The 19,326-nt window shown below is 38.2% G+C and overlaps 1 protein-coding gene and 1 long non-coding RNA gene across 13 annotated transcripts in view; one reads left to right on the top strand and one right to left on the bottom strand.

Annotated features, from left to right (window-relative positions):
• The window catches only part of SLTM (SAFB like transcription modulator), a 62,558-nt gene that overhangs the window by 27,060 nt on the left and 16,172 nt on the right, over positions 1-19,326 (top strand). For 11 of the 12 annotated variants that reach the window (XM_082733716.1, XM_082733721.1, XM_082733724.1 and 8 more), the window contains 13 exons: positions 1,700-1,818; positions 3,671-3,820; positions 4,040-4,143; positions 4,237-4,403; positions 4,899-4,984; positions 5,430-5,593; positions 7,975-8,155; positions 8,873-8,997; positions 9,808-9,978; positions 11,369-11,683; positions 11,796-11,940; positions 14,631-14,791; positions 16,678-17,754. In XM_082733716.1, the coding sequence (XP_082589842.1) occupies positions 1,700-1,818; positions 3,671-3,820; positions 4,040-4,143; positions 4,237-4,403; positions 4,899-4,984; positions 5,430-5,593; positions 7,975-8,155; positions 8,873-8,997; positions 9,808-9,978; positions 11,369-11,683; positions 11,796-11,940; positions 14,631-14,791; positions 16,678-16,786 (1,997 nt within the window). In that variant the 3' untranslated portion in view covers positions 16,787-17,754. Of the gene's footprint in view, positions 1-1,699; positions 1,819-3,670; positions 3,821-4,039; positions 4,144-4,236; positions 4,404-4,898; positions 4,985-5,429; positions 5,594-7,974; positions 8,156-8,872; positions 8,998-9,807; positions 9,979-11,368; positions 11,684-11,795; positions 11,941-14,630; positions 14,792-16,677; positions 17,755-19,326 lie in introns of those variants that run through there. The other variant, XM_082733723.1, reaches the window with a different exon arrangement.
• LOC309866246 lies at positions 4,239-10,222 on the bottom strand. Its single transcript, XR_014312522.1, has 2 exons — positions 5,346-10,222; positions 4,239-5,114 (listed from the first exon to the last, which is right to left on the bottom strand). It is a non-coding gene; the product is annotated as an uncharacterized lncRNA (long non-coding RNA).

Consider the following 19,326-nt stretch of genomic DNA (forward strand, 5'->3'; position numbering starts at 1 on the left):
TGGTTTTGCTTTTTTTCATTGTTTAAACCAGGGCACACTTCTAATAACATAGCCAGTATATATTATTTTGATTCTTGAAGATCTGTTTCTTAATGTGACTTATTTTGGGCTGATGGGAGTATTGTGTTGGAAGTTAGTTTTATTTGACATTGTTATAAGCTTAAAGATGCAATATCTGATATTGGGATGTCTGGTTATTTCATGGCTGCGCACTATAGTCTCCTCTTGTACGTATGCCATCTACTTGAAAAACATTTCTTGTTTTCTAAAGAAAGCATTTTAAGGGAAAAGAACACCATTCAGGTACTGCAAAGTCCTAAAATGTGTCTTTAGCGAATGTTAATCTGTTTTGTGGTTCATTTAGTGTTACTTTGTTGGTATGTTTTTATAGTTGGAAATCTTAGTGATTGACAATTAATTGCAATTCTTATATCCCTTACAGTTTTGGTTAGTGGACAAAATAGAATAACTTTATTAAGTGTTACCTTGTAAATTCACAAACTTAGTGGTCTTGGTTAAATGGTAACTTTTTTCTATTAACTAAAATTTTTTTTTCTGTAAGAGAAATACCTGGGTTCAAATGTTATTGGTAATATAAAAAAGATACATGTGCTTCTTGTTAGTATCGATCCTTTGATGCATTTTTTAAGAGTAGAAATGCAGCAACCATTAATATTTAAAATATTTGAGTCAGCTGTGTGTTGTCTCTTCATATAAGTCTACACTGGACAGTAATTTTTCAATTAAAACTTGTGGCATGTAATATTCTAAAGCATTGAAATTTTTTAGTCTTTGTACATATAATAACCTGAAGTTATAAAAATTGTTACTTTTAATTATTACATACTGTTAAAGTGGATTAAGAATTGTTTTCCAAGTAAAGTCAAATGAATGAAAGCTTCCCTTTTAGAATAGCATGTTTGAGGAGAAGCATTGGAGGGTGACTGAGTAGGCCTGTATTCTAAGAAATGGCATCTCTATTATGAAACCATAATTTGTGTATGGAAGTAGTACAAAAATGATTCATATAGCATTATACTTACCTATTCTAAAGGATTTTGAGGTTTCTGATTTTATTCTTTTTTTTTTTTTTTTTATTCTTAAAATTAAATTTGTTTTAGAAAATTGTTTCTTATTAAATCCAGAGTTAACTAGCTGCATATAATTTCATTTTTAGTCTTTCTCTGCTAGGTAATGAAGTTGAGCTTTTGGTTAGTCTTTGTTATTAAACGTTTAAATTCTTGGAAATAGTTTATCCCTTGCTTTGACTGTTCCCTCTTACACTCCCAATTTCTCAGGATCTAAAGCCCAGAACAGATGTGGGTAATTAAGCAGTCTGTAAGTTTCTTGATGACTGTTTTCTGGTTGTTTGTATTCAGTGCAGTGGTAGATTCTAAATGATTAAACTTAGCAGTGAAAGTCCAGGACCTGTAGTTTATGGTTTACCCATTTTGATGTGAAACTCATGCACTAGGAAGTATACAGATGTTCAGACTTGTTTCCTCACTAGCTATATTATCTGTTGTGTTTGATTTTAATAATAGCAGATTCATAGGCTTTTGATACAGCAAGGTTGTACTATCCTAACTAAATTAAAAGAGGGTTTTATAATTTTGAAAGCATATGGACCTAATAATTTTGTTTAAAAATAGAATTTCCAATTAAGACGCTAAAATGTCTGATATTAAATCTGTTCTAGGAAGTACAAGTAGTACTAGTGGTAGCAGTGGAAGCTCAACTAAAAATATCTGGGTTAGTGGACTTTCTTCTAATACCAAAGCTGCTGACTTGAAGAACCTCTTTGGCAAATACGGAAAGGTACACTTTTTATCTGTCTTTCTAGTATCTCCATTTGAAATGGGGATTATATTCAAAACGGTATTATATAAAACCTTCCAATTTCTTGATTTTCTCAGGATTGGTATAGATATAATTACGGAGTTCTGTGGTACTGGTGAATTTTGTCATAAAATCTCACCCGGAGCCCTGGGGCTCTTTCTATTAAAAGCTTGTATTTTGAGCCTATTTCAGTGAAAAACTGCATTTTGTTTTTCACATACATCATGATATCTCTAGAAACTAGAGTATCTGAGGTTGATCTGATCATTTGGAAAATATAGGTAGACTAGTATTAGACCATGGGATATAGAGTTTGGGGGTCGGGTGGGAACTAATGTCCCTGTCATCATACAGATTCTAATACAGTAGTGGAGAAAAATGTAAAACTGGTAAAAATATACTTAATTAAGTTGTGATATATGCTATGATGGAAAGAGTTGCTAAGAGAGCAAAAAGGGAAGGGTTTACTATAGTTCATTAGGAAAGGTTTCCCTGGCATATAAGGGAAAGACCTAATAGAGAAGAATAGTAAATAATTAAATGACTAAAATAATAGTTAATAGTTTTTGAATTGCATTGCAGTTGATCTCTCTCTCTTATGGCAGTCACTGCTTTCTACCATTTATTTTTGGTTTTCATTATACATCATATGTAATCTCCAGTGTAAGCTCTTTGATAGCAGAAACTTTATCTGCTATACTTTGTGTGCACACAGTGGGCTTTGGAATACTTATTAAATTAATGACCAGTATTGGCAAATGACCATTAATGAATATTTTAAAAATCTATCCTCTTGATTTTAGGAGGTTTTTTTTTTTTTTTTCTTCTAATATAAAGAGTTACCTGAGTGTTAAGGATTCTTGTAGGTGTCAGATACAGAACACTGAGAATTGTAGTTGCATGGTCAGCGCTGGTGATTTATTGTCAGAAATCCAAAACCAATATTTTAATGCTGGCATTTCCTGGGACTAAAACTGTGCAAAGGACACCCTGCACTTTATAACAAGACCTTGGGCTTAAAAATCAGGTTGCTGTTGGGGCAAGTCTGCCTTTCCCAGAGTTGAGATAAAAGCTGATAGTTTCCAGCCATTCATACCACACAGCCTCCTAAATTCCCTCTTTACTTCTTCATGGCATTATGTCTTTCTCTTTGCTCAGCACTAGATCACTTTTCTTCTTACTCACCCATCCCTTGTCTCTCTTAACTATTTTATAGAATTTAAATTATTTGTCACTTTGATATTGGTATAAATCTTAAAAGCACAGACTGGAAAGTGTGTCTCTTTAGATTATATTTTTGTAGGGAGTGTTTTTAAAGACTGCTGTTTTATATGAGGATAATTCTTTATTCATTTTTTGAAATTAATAGTTACTCATTATAGAAAATTGTTAACAATCATTTAGAAACTTTCTAGAAAGTTGCCCTTTTTTTTCCTTCCCTTTAAGAGATTTAGGGTGGGCTTATGATAGGGGAAGTTTGGCTCAGATATAATTGAGAATATTATTTCTTCGCTTTCATTAATTGTGCCAATTTCATTGATGTGACTAACTGTTTTGGCTATATATTTGAAAAATTAATAAGAAAAAATTAGGTTAAATTGCTTTTTGACACTTTAAATTGTTCCCCTGAATATTTACTACATACTTAAAACAAAGTAGATAGTGATCACAAGAATATGAGACAGAATAATATATATCCTAAATTTATCCTTCATTATGAATTTCTGTCTTCTGAGTAGTCATTTTATTTGAATAGTCTTACTTCTGAAGTTTGATCTTTTTAGAATGTATGTAGTTGTAAAACTTTGTAAAGTGTTACCTTATCTTATAGGTTCTGAGTGCAAAGGTAGTTACAAATGCTCGAAGTCCTGGGGCAAAGTGCTATGGCATTGTAACTATGTCTTCAAGCACAGAGGTGTCCAGATGTATTGCCCATCTTCATCGCACTGAGCTGCACGGACAGCTGATTTCTGTTGAAAAAGTAAGCTTGCCTAAATGCGTATAAAAGGGAGGTTACTTTGAGGGCCACTAATGCCCAATTTCAAGAGGTTATACCAGTAGGGAGTACAATTTGGTATAATTTTTTAAGTATTTTTATTTTTTTACTTCCATGTTTTCCAGATTTTCTCCTAGAAGCATACTGTATGTGATCATTAATGTTAACTTACTTTTTTGTTTTGTATCCTATTTAAACCTTCAGGTTAAAGGTGATCCTTCTAAGAAAGAACTGAAGAAAGAAAATGATGAAAAGAGTAGTTCAAGAGGTTCTGGAGACAAAAAAAATATGAGTGATAGAAGTAGCAAGTAAGGATTTATTTTTTTGATAAGCTTGTAGACTTTTCTGGGAAACTGATGAAGTAGTTCTCACTGTGTTGTTTTCTTGGGTGGTATGGTCAGGACACAAGCCTCTGTCAAAAAGGAAGAGAAAAGGTCGTCTGAGAAGTGTGAAAAAAAAGAAGGCAAGGAGCCTAAGAAAATAGAAGGTAAAGACGAGAAGAATGATAATGGATCAAGTGGCCAAACTTCAGAATCGATTAAAAAAAGTGAAGAAAAGAAGCGAATAAGTATGCTATGTATCTTTCTTCTCAGTCCCTTTCTAATGCTTTCTACTACTTCATTTTTACAGTGGAAGGGAAGACCTGAGATTGCAGTCCAGAGAAATATTTTAATTTTGTTGTTAGATGTCACTGTGGTAGAAAAGGAGGTCCAGTAGCACTAGTTGTCTTCTTTTCTACCCTTGGGAAACAGATGTATTCTTTTCAGCTGAGCCCCTTTGCTGGAGACCTGGACTGGCAGTAAATGGTCACTGATTTGTAGCTGTGTAACTGAGTTGGGATCTTTTGGTATTGCAGAAAGTATCTATGTTTGTGGGTTGAGTTATTTTTTAAAAACTGGACAAATTACATTCGGATAGAGTTAGTAGGTTCTTTTTTTAAATTTCTTGCACTGGTTGTGAATATCTGGCTATCTAAGAATTCAGCATTTTTACATTACATTTATTGTCTTTTTTAATGAAATGTTTTTTAGGCATTTGTTTATCTACTTTTTTTTCCTCTTAGGTTCCAAGAGTCCAGGACATATGGTAATACTGGACCAAACTAAAGGAGATCATTGTAGGCCATCAAGAAGAGGAAGATATGAGAAAGTAAGTCTCTGGGAGGGATGCTGTGTATTATTTTCCCTGTTTCCAACAGAAGATAATTTAGTATTATCATTTTTTGCACATTTCTGTTCTTGAAAATCTAAGAGAAATGGAATATCATTACTCATTTAAACTTTTTATTTTTATTTTTATTTATTTTTTTTTTAAAGATTTTATTTATTTATTTGTCAGAGAGAGAGAGAGCGAGCACAGGCAGAGTGGCAGGCAGAGTCAGAGGGAGAGGCAGGCTCCCTGCGGAGCAAGGAGCCCGATGTGGGACTCGATCCCAGGACACTGGGATCATGACCTGAGCCGAAGGCAGCTGCTTAACCAACTGAGCCACCCAGGCGTCCCTCATTTAAACTTTTTAAATGACCAGCCTAACTTGAAAACCAAAACCCCAAATTATTTTAACTTCTAGTTCTGTTATAACTTTTTTTTTCTGTAGATTCATGGAAGGAGCAAGGAAAAGGAGAGAGCTAGCCTAGATAAAAAAAGGGACAAAGACTATAGAAGGAAAGACATCTTGCCTTTTGAAAAGATGAAGGAACAAAGACTAAGAGAGCATTTAGTTCGCTTTGAGAGATTGCGACGAGCAATGGAACTTCGAAGGTAGGAAAAGAGTCTATTTTATACCTGTCTTTAACTATAGGTACAAATTTAATGCTAGTTACAAACCAGATTTCTAGAAGTTGTATTCCCACAGAAAGCGATTGGCCACTTTTAAATGCAGTAAAACCTAATGATTTCTTAAGTTTGTATAGCATTTTACCATTTACAAATTACCTTTCCAACTGTTACTTCTGTCTCAACTGTTCTTTAAGATTAGGTGTGCCCATTATATAATTGAAAAAATGGAGGCCCAGAGAGGCTAAATGACTCTTCCAGTGCCACATAGCTAATGAGTGGCAGAGTCGGGACTCAGACCCAAGTCTTCTGACTCCAAGTCCAATGCTCTTTCCTCTACTCCTAAGCTGCCGCCATGAAAAACATGACTTTACAGAAAAAAATGATGTTGAGATAAGATAGTGTAAGCTGCAGTGTTCAAAGTAGCATGTCGACATTTTAGGAAAAATTGATTGTACTTTGGATTAGAGCCCAAGTGAAGGAAGATTCGCCTTCTGAACCTTACTGTGTTCAGGCTCTATCTCAATGCAAGCATTCTCTTTAAAACAAACTGAGACAAACACTTCATTGTTAGTGGCAGTATCTCAGCAGTTCACCACAAATGCCACCATTGCTTTCCTATATCAGTTTTTGGATGCCACTTAAAATATTCTTGTGAAAGTGTTTTTTAATATAAATTTCCAAATATTAACCTATCTCATTGATAGGTTATCTCATGGGATTTCGTCTCTTCATTCACAGGAGTGTTAGGAACAACCAGACACATTTCACAGCTCAAATAGTACTGTGATTGCCACATACTTTCTTAGAAGGAAGTAATTCTGGTGTTACTCAGAACCCATTTTTTTCCTCTTTTTTTTTTTTTTTTTTTTTTTTTGATGAAGCCCCAGTATTCTGAGATTCCTCTTTATATGATAAGTTAGGATGAGAGAGTAGGATCTACCAGAGCAGTGATTCTTAGGTCTGTCAGAGAAGCACCCCTTTTATATTAAAAAAAAAAAAAAAAAAAAGTCGCAGCATTTTCTTCACTCTGCTGAAAACTAATTGATGCATAATAGGCCTACAAATGCATAATATGCCTTTATAAATAATTTCCAAAAAAACAATATAATGCCTTAATTCTAACCTAAAGAAGAAATAAAAGCAAATTATAATGAAGCATATATTCCAGATATGAATGTTTAGGCACGACTCTCTAGAAGACCTAATGAAGTAGTCAGATGTTTACAGCCCTCTTTAGACTCAATGAAAATGTGACAGCTACAAATGCAGACTGATATTGGTGTGTCATTTTGGTAAGTCAAATACCAGGAGTGGCGTTGACATTACTACCTGATTTCTGAAATGGTGAACAGCTCTTGGTGAAGGTCTTGAAGTATTTTTCCTTTAATTTACATGGAGTTGTATTTTTAGTTTTTATATAAAAACCATGCCAAAGCAAATAAACCAACCTAACATTTATTAGAAACGAGTCAAGTTTTAGGCTACGATTTTTTTTTTAAGGTGATTGTGTTTTGTTTTGTTTTAATTACATGAATGTCCATTACGGCATTTGAAAGGTGTAATTGTTGGACAGTTTTTGTGGTGCAGAGCTATTCTGATTTTTGCACGCTTCAAAAGATATTTAGGATCTTGGTTCCCCACTGCCTAAATGCTGCTAACAGCCCCCTTGGTCGTTTGTGATAAAATGCCCCTCAGATTTCCGTGGGTGCAGCACTGAGCCGCTGAGAACCACTGGGTTACTAGAAGACATGCTGGTAGAGTCCATGGAGGGCCTTAGAGTGAGGAGATGACAAAAACGTGACTTCTGGTCCCAATACAGTAACTTCATTGAGTTCAGCAAACATTTGAACTGCCTCCTGACTCAAAGAAGCATGGGCCGGTAAACACTAAGAAATTATATGTAGCAATTGCTATAATTCGTGTTGACGGGTATGATCCCAACTCATGAAAATAAGGTACACCTTGTTTAAGGAGGTAGACCATATACTAGATACTGAAAATCTTCCTCTCAAAAACAGTAGAAGTTGTAGTTTTGGAAATTGATATATGCAGAATATCTCCTTTTTAAAATGTGGATTTACTAATGGGCTATTATGGGGTTTTTATTTAAACAGGAATCCTCTAAGAGGCAACTACTCTATAAAATTCAGCTGCTCAGTTGACAGTCTTAATAAATAAGTGACAGCATTGGAATCTGTTTAAAGTTTTCTTTTGAGTTCTCTTTCCAATTACATTAAAACTACTTAGGTTGAGTTGAAGTTTAAAATTGCCAACCTCAAGGAAAAATTCAAACTCAAAAAAGCTATTCTCTTTCACACAGTGCTAGCATAATTTAAGTATTTCTAAATACTGATTTTTGTTAGACGAAGAGAGATTGCAGAAAGAGAGCGTCGAGAGCGAGAACGCATTAGAATAATTCGCGAACGGGAAGAACGGGAACGCTTACAGAGAGAGAGAGAGCGCCTAGAAATTGAAAGGCAAAAACTAGAGAGAGAGAGAATGGAACGCGAACGCTTGGAAAGGGAACGCATTCGTATTGAACAGGTGCAGTCAGAAAATCTTTTCATCTTAAATAACTGACCTTTTTCAAACCCTGTGATTTTTGCCCTAAAATTTGCTTTACTTGTTGTAAAGCTTCTGTAGAATGAGCTCAGTTAATGAGCATTTATTAAGTGTCCCTGAAAGATAACAATCACTTAGGTGCTAGTTCAAAATACATTTAGTTGTGACTTTGTTCGAGCCAATTGGTAATAACCCAAGCTCTGCAATCATGGCAGCCTAATAGTCTGAGCATAGGACTCTGAGTCCAGAGTAATTGTAATCCAGGCTCTGTCACTATCCCAGTCTCCGCAAATAATAACTTATTTCCTTACATCGTAGAGTGGGAATGATTTCCCAAGGCTGGAAGGAAATAATGCCTCTCTTTGCAGAACTGTATCCAGGTTTTTAAGAACTTTGTATCTAATTCCCTTCAGGTGCTTTTGTTTCGGTCAAATGATGAAACTAAATCTGACCTTCCCCATTACCTGCCAGCTTCCACCACCCAATTTCTGTTATTTTTAATGTTGCAGAACAGTAGCCATAGCCTAGATTACTGATTTCTGAAGTCAATTTTGTGTATGTATTTGTCCCAGGTGTGTGTTTTGCCCGGTGCTTGCCTTTGGTGGTTTCTTAATGACAGGATGAAAACAAGGTTGCGCATGTACTTACCTTATGTTTTCATTTTGCATTGGTTGGTTCTTCCTTCTGTGTTGTCTGAAGGAACGTCGTAAGGAAGCCGAACGTATTGCTCGAGAACGAGAGGAGCTGAGAAGGCAACAGCAGCAGCTTCGTTATGAACAAGAGAAAAGGAATTCTTTGAAACGCCCACGTGATGTAGATCATAGGTAGTTGCCTGCTTTCTTCTTTAACAGCGCGTGCTATCTTAGGCCTTTCAAACTGATTTAAAGCTGATTGGAGGAGTAGCAAGTACAGGCAACCATGCCTGGAATAAAAGGTCATGCATGATCAGTAGGGATGGGAGTGGATCCCGTGCTTGTCAAGTAGGAAGAGTCTGCCCTTTTCCCCTTTCCCTTCCTATTGCCAAATGTTTTTCCATTATGACTGGAAATACTTCACCATCATAGGCTTCAGGGATGGTTCTCACACTCAGACCCATTTTGAGAATTCTGAGAGGGTAGTGCAGATAAATTTGGAGGTTGCAAACTGGGAAGGATTGCATTGTGTGTTTGTGTTCATGCTGCTTAATAGATTTCCAAATGCAGTCATTGAATTTTCTTCATATAAGTTCTGTGAGACTTAATTGATTGTGGTGCGAAATACATGGAATGTATGAATTGTGCTTGGGACTTACCCATCTAACCTTCCGGAAGTTAAGTGTGACTGAAAAAAGTTGTGTACTATTAGTTAGAATTTTATTATAAAATGGTATCTGTCTTTTCCATTTACAAATTTTTAAACAGACCATTTTTCACCTGTTTTCTCTCCTGTGAAATTCCTCTAACATTACATGACTCTGTGCCATCTGATAGTTAATTCTTTGCTAGTTTGTTCTTGTAACAAAATGTTTTATGTCTTGAGTTTATTAGCCTTCTGTATCCACAGTTCCTAGTATGTGGTATGTATGACTCCCAAGTTAGTGTTGTTGGATTATTATTAAACTAATTTATATAAATAAGCAAATATTTCTCTTCAAGGCGAGATGATCCTTACTGGAGCGAGAGTAAAAAGTTGTCTCTAGATACAGATGCACGATTCAGCCATGGATCTGACTATTCTCGCCAGCAAAACAGATTTAATGACTTTGATCACCGAGAGAGGGGCAGGTTTCCTGAGAGTTCAGCAGTACAGTCTTCATCTTTTGAAAGGTATATAGATATCTTGAAAGTTACTATATTTGGGGGGTCCTGGGTGGCTCCGTAGGTTAAACATCTGCCTGTTGGCTCAGGTCTTGATCCCAGGGTCCTGAGATTGAGCCTCATTTCGGGCTCCTCCTTGCTCAGTGGGGAGTCTGTTTCTCCCTTGCCTATCTGCCTCTTCCCCAGCTCATGCACTCTCTTGCTCACTCGCTCTCAAATAAATAAGATCTTTAAAAAAAAGAAAAAGAAAAAAGATTTTGTTGTATTTGGTGTGTGAGCCTTGCTAATGATAACTTTGGTTCTCTATTAAAATCTTAAGTACTGGGCACCTGGGTGGCTGAGTGGGTTAAGCCTCTGCTTTTGGCTCAGGTTATGATCTCAGAGTCCTGGGACTGAGGCCTGAGTCGGGCTCTCTGCTCGGCGGGGAGCCGGCTTCCCCACCGCCCCAATTCTGCCTGCCTCTCTGTCAAACAAATAAATAAAATCTTAAAAAAAAATGTTAAGTACTACAGGTCAGATCGAGTGTTCAGAACAAATCCTACATTTTTGGTTTTTGTTGTTATTAATGTAAATGTGATTCAGTATTCAAAATTAGTTTGAGGTCATGAGTTTGAGCCCCCATGTCAGGTTATAGAGGTTGCTTAAATAAATAAACCTTGAAAAAAACTTTAGTTTGACAGACCACCATAACAAAGTTGATTCGCTTTATCCTCTTAACATTGTTTAAAACTAGGTGGGAATACTGTTAGCTTTTAGCATGGGGTGTGTCTCAGCTGTTGAGAACACTAGAACCTCCTTCATTCAGGCTGGTAGTCACTTGAGTGTTTGATGTTAATTCCTCCCAGATGCTAAACAACAATCTCCATACCAGGCATTTAGAATATAAGTTATTATAATCAACAATAAATTGATTATAATTATAATTATAATCAACAATTTATTGTTGATTATAATCAATAATAATCAAGTTATTATAATCAATATGTTATTATAATCAATCAATATAAGTTATTATAATCAACAGTTGTGGCTTTTCTGATGGCTTTGCCTTAAGTTAATTTTTAAAGAAGCTGTAATTTTTCTAAGTTATCCAAGTACAATTACGAATAAGGCCAAGTGGGGCACCTGCGTTGCTCAGTGGGTTAAAGCCTCTGCCTTTGATTCGGGTCATGATCCCAGGGTCCTGGGATCAAGCCCTGCATCAGGCTCTCTGCTCAGCAGGGAACCTACTTCCCTTCCTCTCTCTCTGCCTGCCTCTCTGCTTACTTGTGATCTCTGTCAAATAAATAAATAAAATCTTAAAAAAAAATTGTGATTTATTAAAAAAAAAAAAAGAAAAATGAATAAGGCCAAGTAAGTACATCTCAGACCTTTGTTCTTTGTTTTGGATAATCAATAGGCGAGAACGCTTTGTTGGTCAAAGTGAAGGGAAAAAAACACGTCCTACTGCACGAAGAGAAGATCCGGGTTTTGAAAGGTATCCCAAAAATTTCAGTGATTCCAGAAGAAATGAGCCTCCACCACCAAGAAATGAACTTAGGGAAACGGACAGGCGAGAAGTCCGGGGAGAACGAGACGAGAGGAGAACCGTGATCATCCATGACAGGCCTGATATCACTCACCCTAGACATCCTCGAGAAGCAGGGCCGAATCCATCCAGACCCGCCACCTGGAAAAGTGACGGCGGCATGTCCGCAGACAAACGGGAAACAAGGTATCTGTTTAGTTGCCAGGGCCCAGCCGGTGGCATAGAAGATATTTGTGTTCAAGGAAAAAGAGGTGTAATAGAGTTTTGATCGAAGATGTCTTCGGGTTTTATTTAACAGAGTTGAAAGGCCGGAACGATCTGGGAGGGAAGTTTCAGGACACAGTGTGAGGGGTGCGCCCCCTGGCAATCGCAGTAATGCGTCAGGCTACGGAAACAGAGAGGGAGACAGGGGCGTGATCACGGACCGAGGAAGTGGAACACAGGTAAATGCTTAAGGATGTATTGTCACCTCTTCAGGAATAAATTCCCGGGATTTACCATTTTGATGGTCTAGATTAGTTAGAACGATTGGGAGGCGAGCTCTTAAAAAAGCTCTTAGTATTTTTCATATTTTTACTGTCAATAATTGAACATTAATAGTCCAAAGAAGTAGGATGCTAGCCCTAAAATTCTTATGCCATTTTTCTTAAAATTCCTGCTCAAATTTGAGCATTGTTAAATTTTGTAGATGAGCCTTCTTAGAGATGAAGGTTTTATTTCCTTTTAAGAAATTGAGGCTTTTAGATTGGCAGGGAAAACTTTGACTTCAACTGTGTTTCTCTCACTTTTAACTTTTTTTTTAAGATTTTATTTATTCATTTGACAGAGACAGTGAGAGCAGAAACACAAGCAGGGGAAGTGGGAGAGGGAGAAGCAGTTCCTGCCAAGCAGGGAGCCTCATGTACATGCAGCTCGATCCCAGGACCTCGGGATCATGACCTGAGCCGAGGGCAGACGCTAAGCAAATGTGCGACCCAGGTGCCCCCCCCCCCCTTTTTAAATACTCTCCTAGTGGGGCACCTGGGTGGCTCAGTGGGTTAAGCCTCTGCCTTCGGCTCAAGTCATGATCTCAGGGTCCTGGGATCGAGTCCCGCATTGGCCTTTCTGCTCAGCGGGGAGCCTGCTTCCTTCTCTCTTTCTCTCTCTGCCTGCCTCTCTGACTGCTTGTGATCTCTCTCTGTCAAATAAATAAAATCTTTAAAAATAAATAAATAAATACTCTCCTAGTTAATTAAGTAGCTTAGAATGTAGAACTGAGATAAAATTTTTTTTTTTTTTTTAAAGATTTTATTTATTTATTTGACAGAGAGAAATCACAAGTAGGTAGAGAGGCAGGCAGAGAGAAAGAGAGGGAAGCAGGCTCCCTGCTGAGCAGAGAGCCCGATGCGGGACTTGATCCCAGGACCCTGAGATCATGACCTGAGCCGAAGGCAGCGGCTTAACCACTGAGCCACCCAGGCGCCCTGAGATAAAATTTTTGTCTCTTTTTTGTTCTTTTAATTCTAAAGGTAGGTGAGTGGAATAGTTCATATTTTTTAATTGCTTTTTATTCTTACGACACTTTATTGACTTGAATATTTTGTAAGTTAATAAAGTATCTTCATCTCTTAGCAACTCAGATGAGCCAAAACCTTTTTTACCTAATCTGAAAGCATTCTGTTGATGAAATACTGGCATATTAGTTGACAGTGGCATAAATGGAATATCTTCTTAAATTATATACAACAAAGAATTCTGAAGGGTGTTTGTGGTTTGTGTGTGTGTCCATCCTCCAACCTGATGGTACTCTAATGCTTTGTCTTGTGTTTGAATACCTGTTAGATTTTATAGCAATATTTTTTACTGGAGGAGTTTTTTTAATCCCTTGGCATACTAGCTAGTACCACTATACATTTTCCATTTCATCTGAAGCATTCATGAAACAGATTTGGGCCTGATGGCATTATCAGCTTTCCTGTTTCTAATAAATAGAAAGTTAGTAGATTTTTTTTTTTTTTAAAGATTTTATTTATTTATTTATTTATTTATTTGACAGACAGAGATCACAAGTAGGCAGAGAGGCAGACAGCGGGGGAACCAGGGTCCCCACTGAGCAGAGAGCCTGATGTGGGGCTCGATCCCAGGACCCTGAGACCATGACCCGAGCCGAAGGCAGAGGCTCAACCCACTGAGCCACCCAGGCGCCCCGAGAGTTAGTAAATATTATCAGTAGGTCAATTAGTTCATTGAGCTCTTTATCCTGAGCAGAACTTTTAAGACAGGGTTTGTAATGCAGACATTCTGCCTTAGTTGGTGTAAAAACTCATAGATTGGCCTTTGCATTCCGATGTCCATTTAGAAGAGGTATCCTGAGGTGGAGATCTTTCTCCTACCTTGAAAATGCTGTTTTTTGTTTTGCCAGTATCATCTCTCTGTAGAGTACCTTCAGCTTTTCTGTTGACTAAGTATCATCACTTAGTCTGCTGTCCTTGGATCCTTCGTTCTATGGCTTTTGTTTCCTTACATTCATTACTCTCTTTCATAATCATGTATGTAAGACCTTGTAAGAGTCATAGCAATAATGAGTCCTGTGTGAAATAGGACAACTCCCATGTTTGTGCTGTTTGCATGTCGATCTTACATTTACCCTCATTTGTCTTACTGTTTTACCTTCTCACGTATCTGTTGATCCAGGCACTGTACACACACAGATCTAGAAATACTCAAAAGTCAGAAAGTAGGTGCATGCTGAAAGGTATGGAAATAGAAGTTACATTGCTTCCATACCCTACCCTGAAGCCTGAGCAGCTTCTCAGTACCAAACAGGTGGAAATGCTTTCCATGTGCTGTGGTATTATTCAACCTTCTTTTCTTCTTAAACACCTTACTGGTTTGTTTCGGACATTAAGTGCACACCGGCATAAGTGAATCGCCATGAGGCTGCAGGTGTTGTGACTACTTTTTTTTTTTTTAATTAACATATAATGTATTATTAGCCCCAGGGGTACAGGTCTGTAAATCGTCAGGCTTATACACTTCATAGCACTCACCATAGCACATACCCTCCCCAATGTCCATAACCCCACCACCTTGTCCCTACCCACCTCCCCCTCACAACCCTCATCAACTTTACTTTTAATATGTAATTCTTTAGCACTACCCTGAGGAACGACATGTGGTTGAACGCCATGGACGGGACACAAGTGGACCAAGGAAAGAGTGGCATGGTCCACCTTCTCAAGGGCCTGGCTATCACGATGCAAGGCGAATGGGTGATGGCCGGACAGGAGCAGGCATGATAAGCCAACACACAAGGTAAGTACTCAGTTAAGACTTCACTGCAACCATTCATCCAAACCTTTATCCTTCTTTAAAGGGCAGTATAGTTTCTGAGAGATTGAATTGCAACTAGTAACAGCCCTACTTCTTCCAGCACATTTCCCCATATTAACCCCAGATCTCCCAGAGATTATATGCAGGGCAGCGGATGTTAATTTGTTAGTTGATATTCTTCATTGTAAGTTCATCGATTGGCATTCTGCCATAGGGATTGAGATACAGAGATGTGTGTGCATCAGAATCTAGTAGATGGAGAGCACTAACTTCACGTTGGAACGATCATCTTGTTCACTACTTGGCACTACTAAAGTCTTCGAATGGAAGAGAAGACTGAAAGTACATTCTGCTCCCTTCTCCAATAGCTCTAATGAAACTGTTGGATATTTCACTAACCCAAAGCCTGTTCGTATTCTCAGAGGCGACCTTTATCTTCGCTGTGTACCAACATCCATCGTGGCCCCTCAGCCAGCAAGTCTTTGGTCTCTCCCTCTCTTCTGTGCCCTCTGTCTTTCCCATTCCCCTGTCTTGGAAGAGGGGGCGGGCTTGCTGATCCGACTTACTGCTTTGTTGTGGTCGGTTCTGCTGTCAGACTTGAGTGAGTGTTTATTGTATCTGTGCCTGCGTGGCCTCATCACTCATTCTGTCTTTGCTTTCAAAGATTACCAGTGCCTTTTTTCTGGATACATCTGTATTCCTTTATTTTCAGCTGTCAGTCTCCTTGGTGGTTAAGCACTGTTGCTCACTGTAGCATCTCTTTTTCGGCGCGGGGGGGGGGGGGCACTTCTCCATTTTCTCAGGCATCTGACTTTCTTTCTGCCCCTATGGATTTCCTTTGCTGGGTCCTTCAGATAGTTGAACTTGAAGACACTGCTCTTGATATTTAGCTCTATATTATGATCTTTATGTAAATGCTTTGCATAAATTCTGGCAAAGTCATTCCTGTCCTGATTCAGTCCTTCATGTTCCGTGTGTTTCCGCCAGCTTCTTTTAATTTGCCAGTGCCACTGTGCATTTTGTTCACCCAGACTGGGCCTCATCTTTTATCTCCCTCCACTCCTAGCCTAAATTTCTAAATGTGGTTCCATTTAAGAAAAATAGTTGCAATAGCTATGCCATCTTCCTCATTTCAGCTTATCAAATTAGTGTTTTATCCTTCTCTGTTACTCATACTCTTAAAAAATTTAACTATTTATTAGAACTGTGTTGTTGTACCATTATTTGCTCCAAAGCCAGTGAGCTGCCTCTCTGGTCACAGATCTAACCTGCCTTCCTCAGCCAGGGATTCAGACCTTTATGTCGTCTGATTTTACTCTCCTTAAGCTGCTTCACCATGAGTTTATCTCCCAAATTGGTTGTAGGGTGTTTTGATGGGTCTTTTTTCCTGTGTTGCTCATTATTACCTACTACGTTGCTGTTAAACATATTTTTTAAAAAAATCCATCCTCCTCCAAAAGAACTCCAGAAACAATTCTGTGGTGATGTCCTCTAGTTCAGAGGTTCAAATTCCTAGCTGATGCCGATGCTCCTGATCTGGGGATCACACTCAGAGCCTCTGGCTCCAGTCCATTCATGGTGCATCTCATCATTTGGCTCACTATGAAGTGAGAGTGCCCAAGTTCAAATCCTTGTTCCACCACTTATTAGCTGTGATCTTGGGCAAGTTGCCTAACCACCAGATGCCAGTTGCTTTATCAGGAAAGTGGGGTTAGTAATGGTCCTTACCTCACAGGACTGTTGAAAAGTGTAACTTATTTAATATGGGTAAAGTACAAAGAACCGTGCATGGTAAATGATAAGCACTTAATAAGTAGTAGCTGTAATTCTTTTGTTCTTGACAATTTTTTCTTTTAAACCTTTTTCAGTAATGCATCCCCAATTAATAGAATTGTACAAATCAGTGGTAATTCCATGCCAAGAGGAAGTGGCTCCGGATTTAAGCCTTTTAAGGGTGGACCTCCACGACGATTCTGAGAATTAGCTCTCTGCCATGGTTTCAAGATAATTTATTGAAATCTCCTGTAAACTTTACTTGACTACTTATGAAGAGGACCTCTGACTTGCTTGAGAGTTCTGTCAGACTTTTCTTTTTTTCTCATTTTTTAAAATTTAACATGATTGCTTTTCTCAATTTTGGAGAAGATGTTTAAATAGTTCCGTTGTAACTTTTACTAGTTTTGTGTATCATTCAACTTTTTTTCTTCCAGCACCGAAACACATTTGAAAAGATGGAATCCAAACCATTTTGTTTAACGCTGTGTGAATATAAAGAGTAGTTTGCAGGTGTGTGGTCGTAGTTTCATTTGCAGCATTAGCTCTGTGGTGTCAGGCTCTAGAGTTCCTTCTTGTCACCAAGCGTTTTCAGCCTCCATTTTGAAGGCTGTCTAAGCTTAAAAAAGTCTGCTGTCTAATTTTTAGAGAATAAGATTGTTCCTTGCATTTCTGAGTATTATGTAACCTATTTTTGCAGAAGGTACTGTTACATTAAGTGCATCTGTGTATCCTGGTTTAAAAAAAAATGTACTCTTTTTTGAAATAAACCTTCATATTCTGTATAGTTGCTAAAGCGTTGAGAACCTTTTTAACTGTAAAATGAGAGCTGATTTTCAGGTTAGTGTAGCAGCACACTTGTTCGGGTTTGCATGGTATGAAACCAAATAGATTCATGAAACCTTGGCCATGAGGTTTGTATCACTTGAGGTTTTTAGACTGAGTTGTGCAGGTAAGTGCACTTTTTTAGGTAATCTGCACTGTTTGGTGGATAAATTCCATCTCTGGGAATTGTGTGGGTACTAATGTTTCCATGTTCCCAACTATGTTGAGAACTGGAAAAAAACAAACAAACCCAGGTTCTAGCTTGGTGAATCAGTTGGGTTTTGTAAATACTTGTATGTGGGAAGGCATTGTTGTCTTTTTGTGAAAATAAAAATCCACACCTGGAAGTGTATGTGTCTTTGTTTCCAGCTCTTTAGGTGTTAGTCCTCCAGCCCTTTCTGCAGTTAAACCCAAAGGAAGTGCCTAGGTTTAGAGCTATGAAGGCAGTCTTTTGGGCTTCGTTTTTGGAAATAAATCTCACTTTGATTTTCACTTCAGTAGCTGGGTAGTACGCTCTGGTGAAGTGTTGGCGAGTTAACCACTAATCTTACAGCTTTTTTTTTTTTTAAAGGCATCTTTTCTAGGAAAGCCCTTTGACGTAAATTCTGAATGCTACCTCTTAAAGCCTCCCTATTCCTTCCTATCAATCAGTGATGAATAACCCAAATGGTCTAGATTCTTGGATATTTGAGCGGTCTGGATGCTTGTATAAAGCGAAAGATTGGGAATAAGGGATCACCCTGAGGCCACCTTTTGATTTGAGAAGTAGTCTTTGTAGGAGTTCCTGTAAATGTCCATGGGTGGCCACAGTCGGGTTCATGAGATGACTCAGACCCCTGAGTGGCATGCGCAGCCACCGTGCTCTGCTCTTTGGCCTTTTGGGGAACTGGCACTTCTGTATTGGTCTGGGTTTCGTAATCTTTTTGGCCCTTCTTAACCCCACAACTGACGATTTCAGTTTGTAAAGGTTGCTGGTTAAATAGAGAAATGCATTGGTATAGCAGGACAAAATTGGAGGTCTCCTGGGGTGAGCTAGGGCAGTGGTTCTCAGAACCAAATGGCTGGGGGTGGGGCCCAGGCATATTTTCCACAAAAATTCCCCCGGATTATTCCGATGTGCAGGTGGCATTGAGAATCACTGATAGCGTCCAGAGTAAGTAAAACCAGATGCTCTTTGACAAACAGCCAGTAATTTTATGGGTGGGAGAGTTTTTCTCCTCACTACTCAAACACATGTTATTTTGGTTTTAGAAACCCCGTCTTTTGCCAGTGGGAATGAGATGGTCTGATTAATGTAATTTTCTAATTAACTGATTAATAACTTAATACACTTGAACCACTCAGGAATGGGCAAAGGAGGACTTGTGCACCAACTTGTGTACAGAGCTTTCAGAACTGTCCTGGTTATGCTGTGAAATCTGAAAATTATTAATATTATATATTACTGTCATTTGTTTTCATTCTGTTAGCTAGAGGGTACCCAATGAGAAGGGTTTAAAAGGGTTTCAGCATAGTACCAAGATTGACAGACTAGATCAAGAGAAGTCTTGGAGTCTGGTTCTGATCCTACTAGCTGAAGCATATAATTAAATCCTTATGGACCCCCATTTCTTTATCCCTAGATTTAATACCTTTATGATCCCTACTGTCCAACTTCCATTATAATAAAAATTCAAAATACAGGCAGCTTTGGGGGCACTTGGGTGGCTTGGTAGGTTAAGCATCTGACTCTTGATTTCGGCTCAGGTCACTATCTCAGGCTTTTGAGTTTGAGCCCCACATTGGGCTCCAGGCTCAGTGGGAAGTCTGTTTCTCTCCCCCTCCCTCTGGCCCTCCTGCTGCTTGTGTACACGTTCTCTCTCTAAAAAAAATACAGGCATCTCTGATCATTCAATCACAGGAAATCAAAGGGAAAAAAT

Source organism: Mustela nivalis (assembly GCF_964662115.1).
Source record: "Mustela nivalis genome assembly, chromosome: 6".
In the NCBI taxonomy this organism is placed as follows: Eukaryota; Metazoa; Chordata; class Mammalia; order Carnivora; family Mustelidae; genus Mustela; species Mustela nivalis.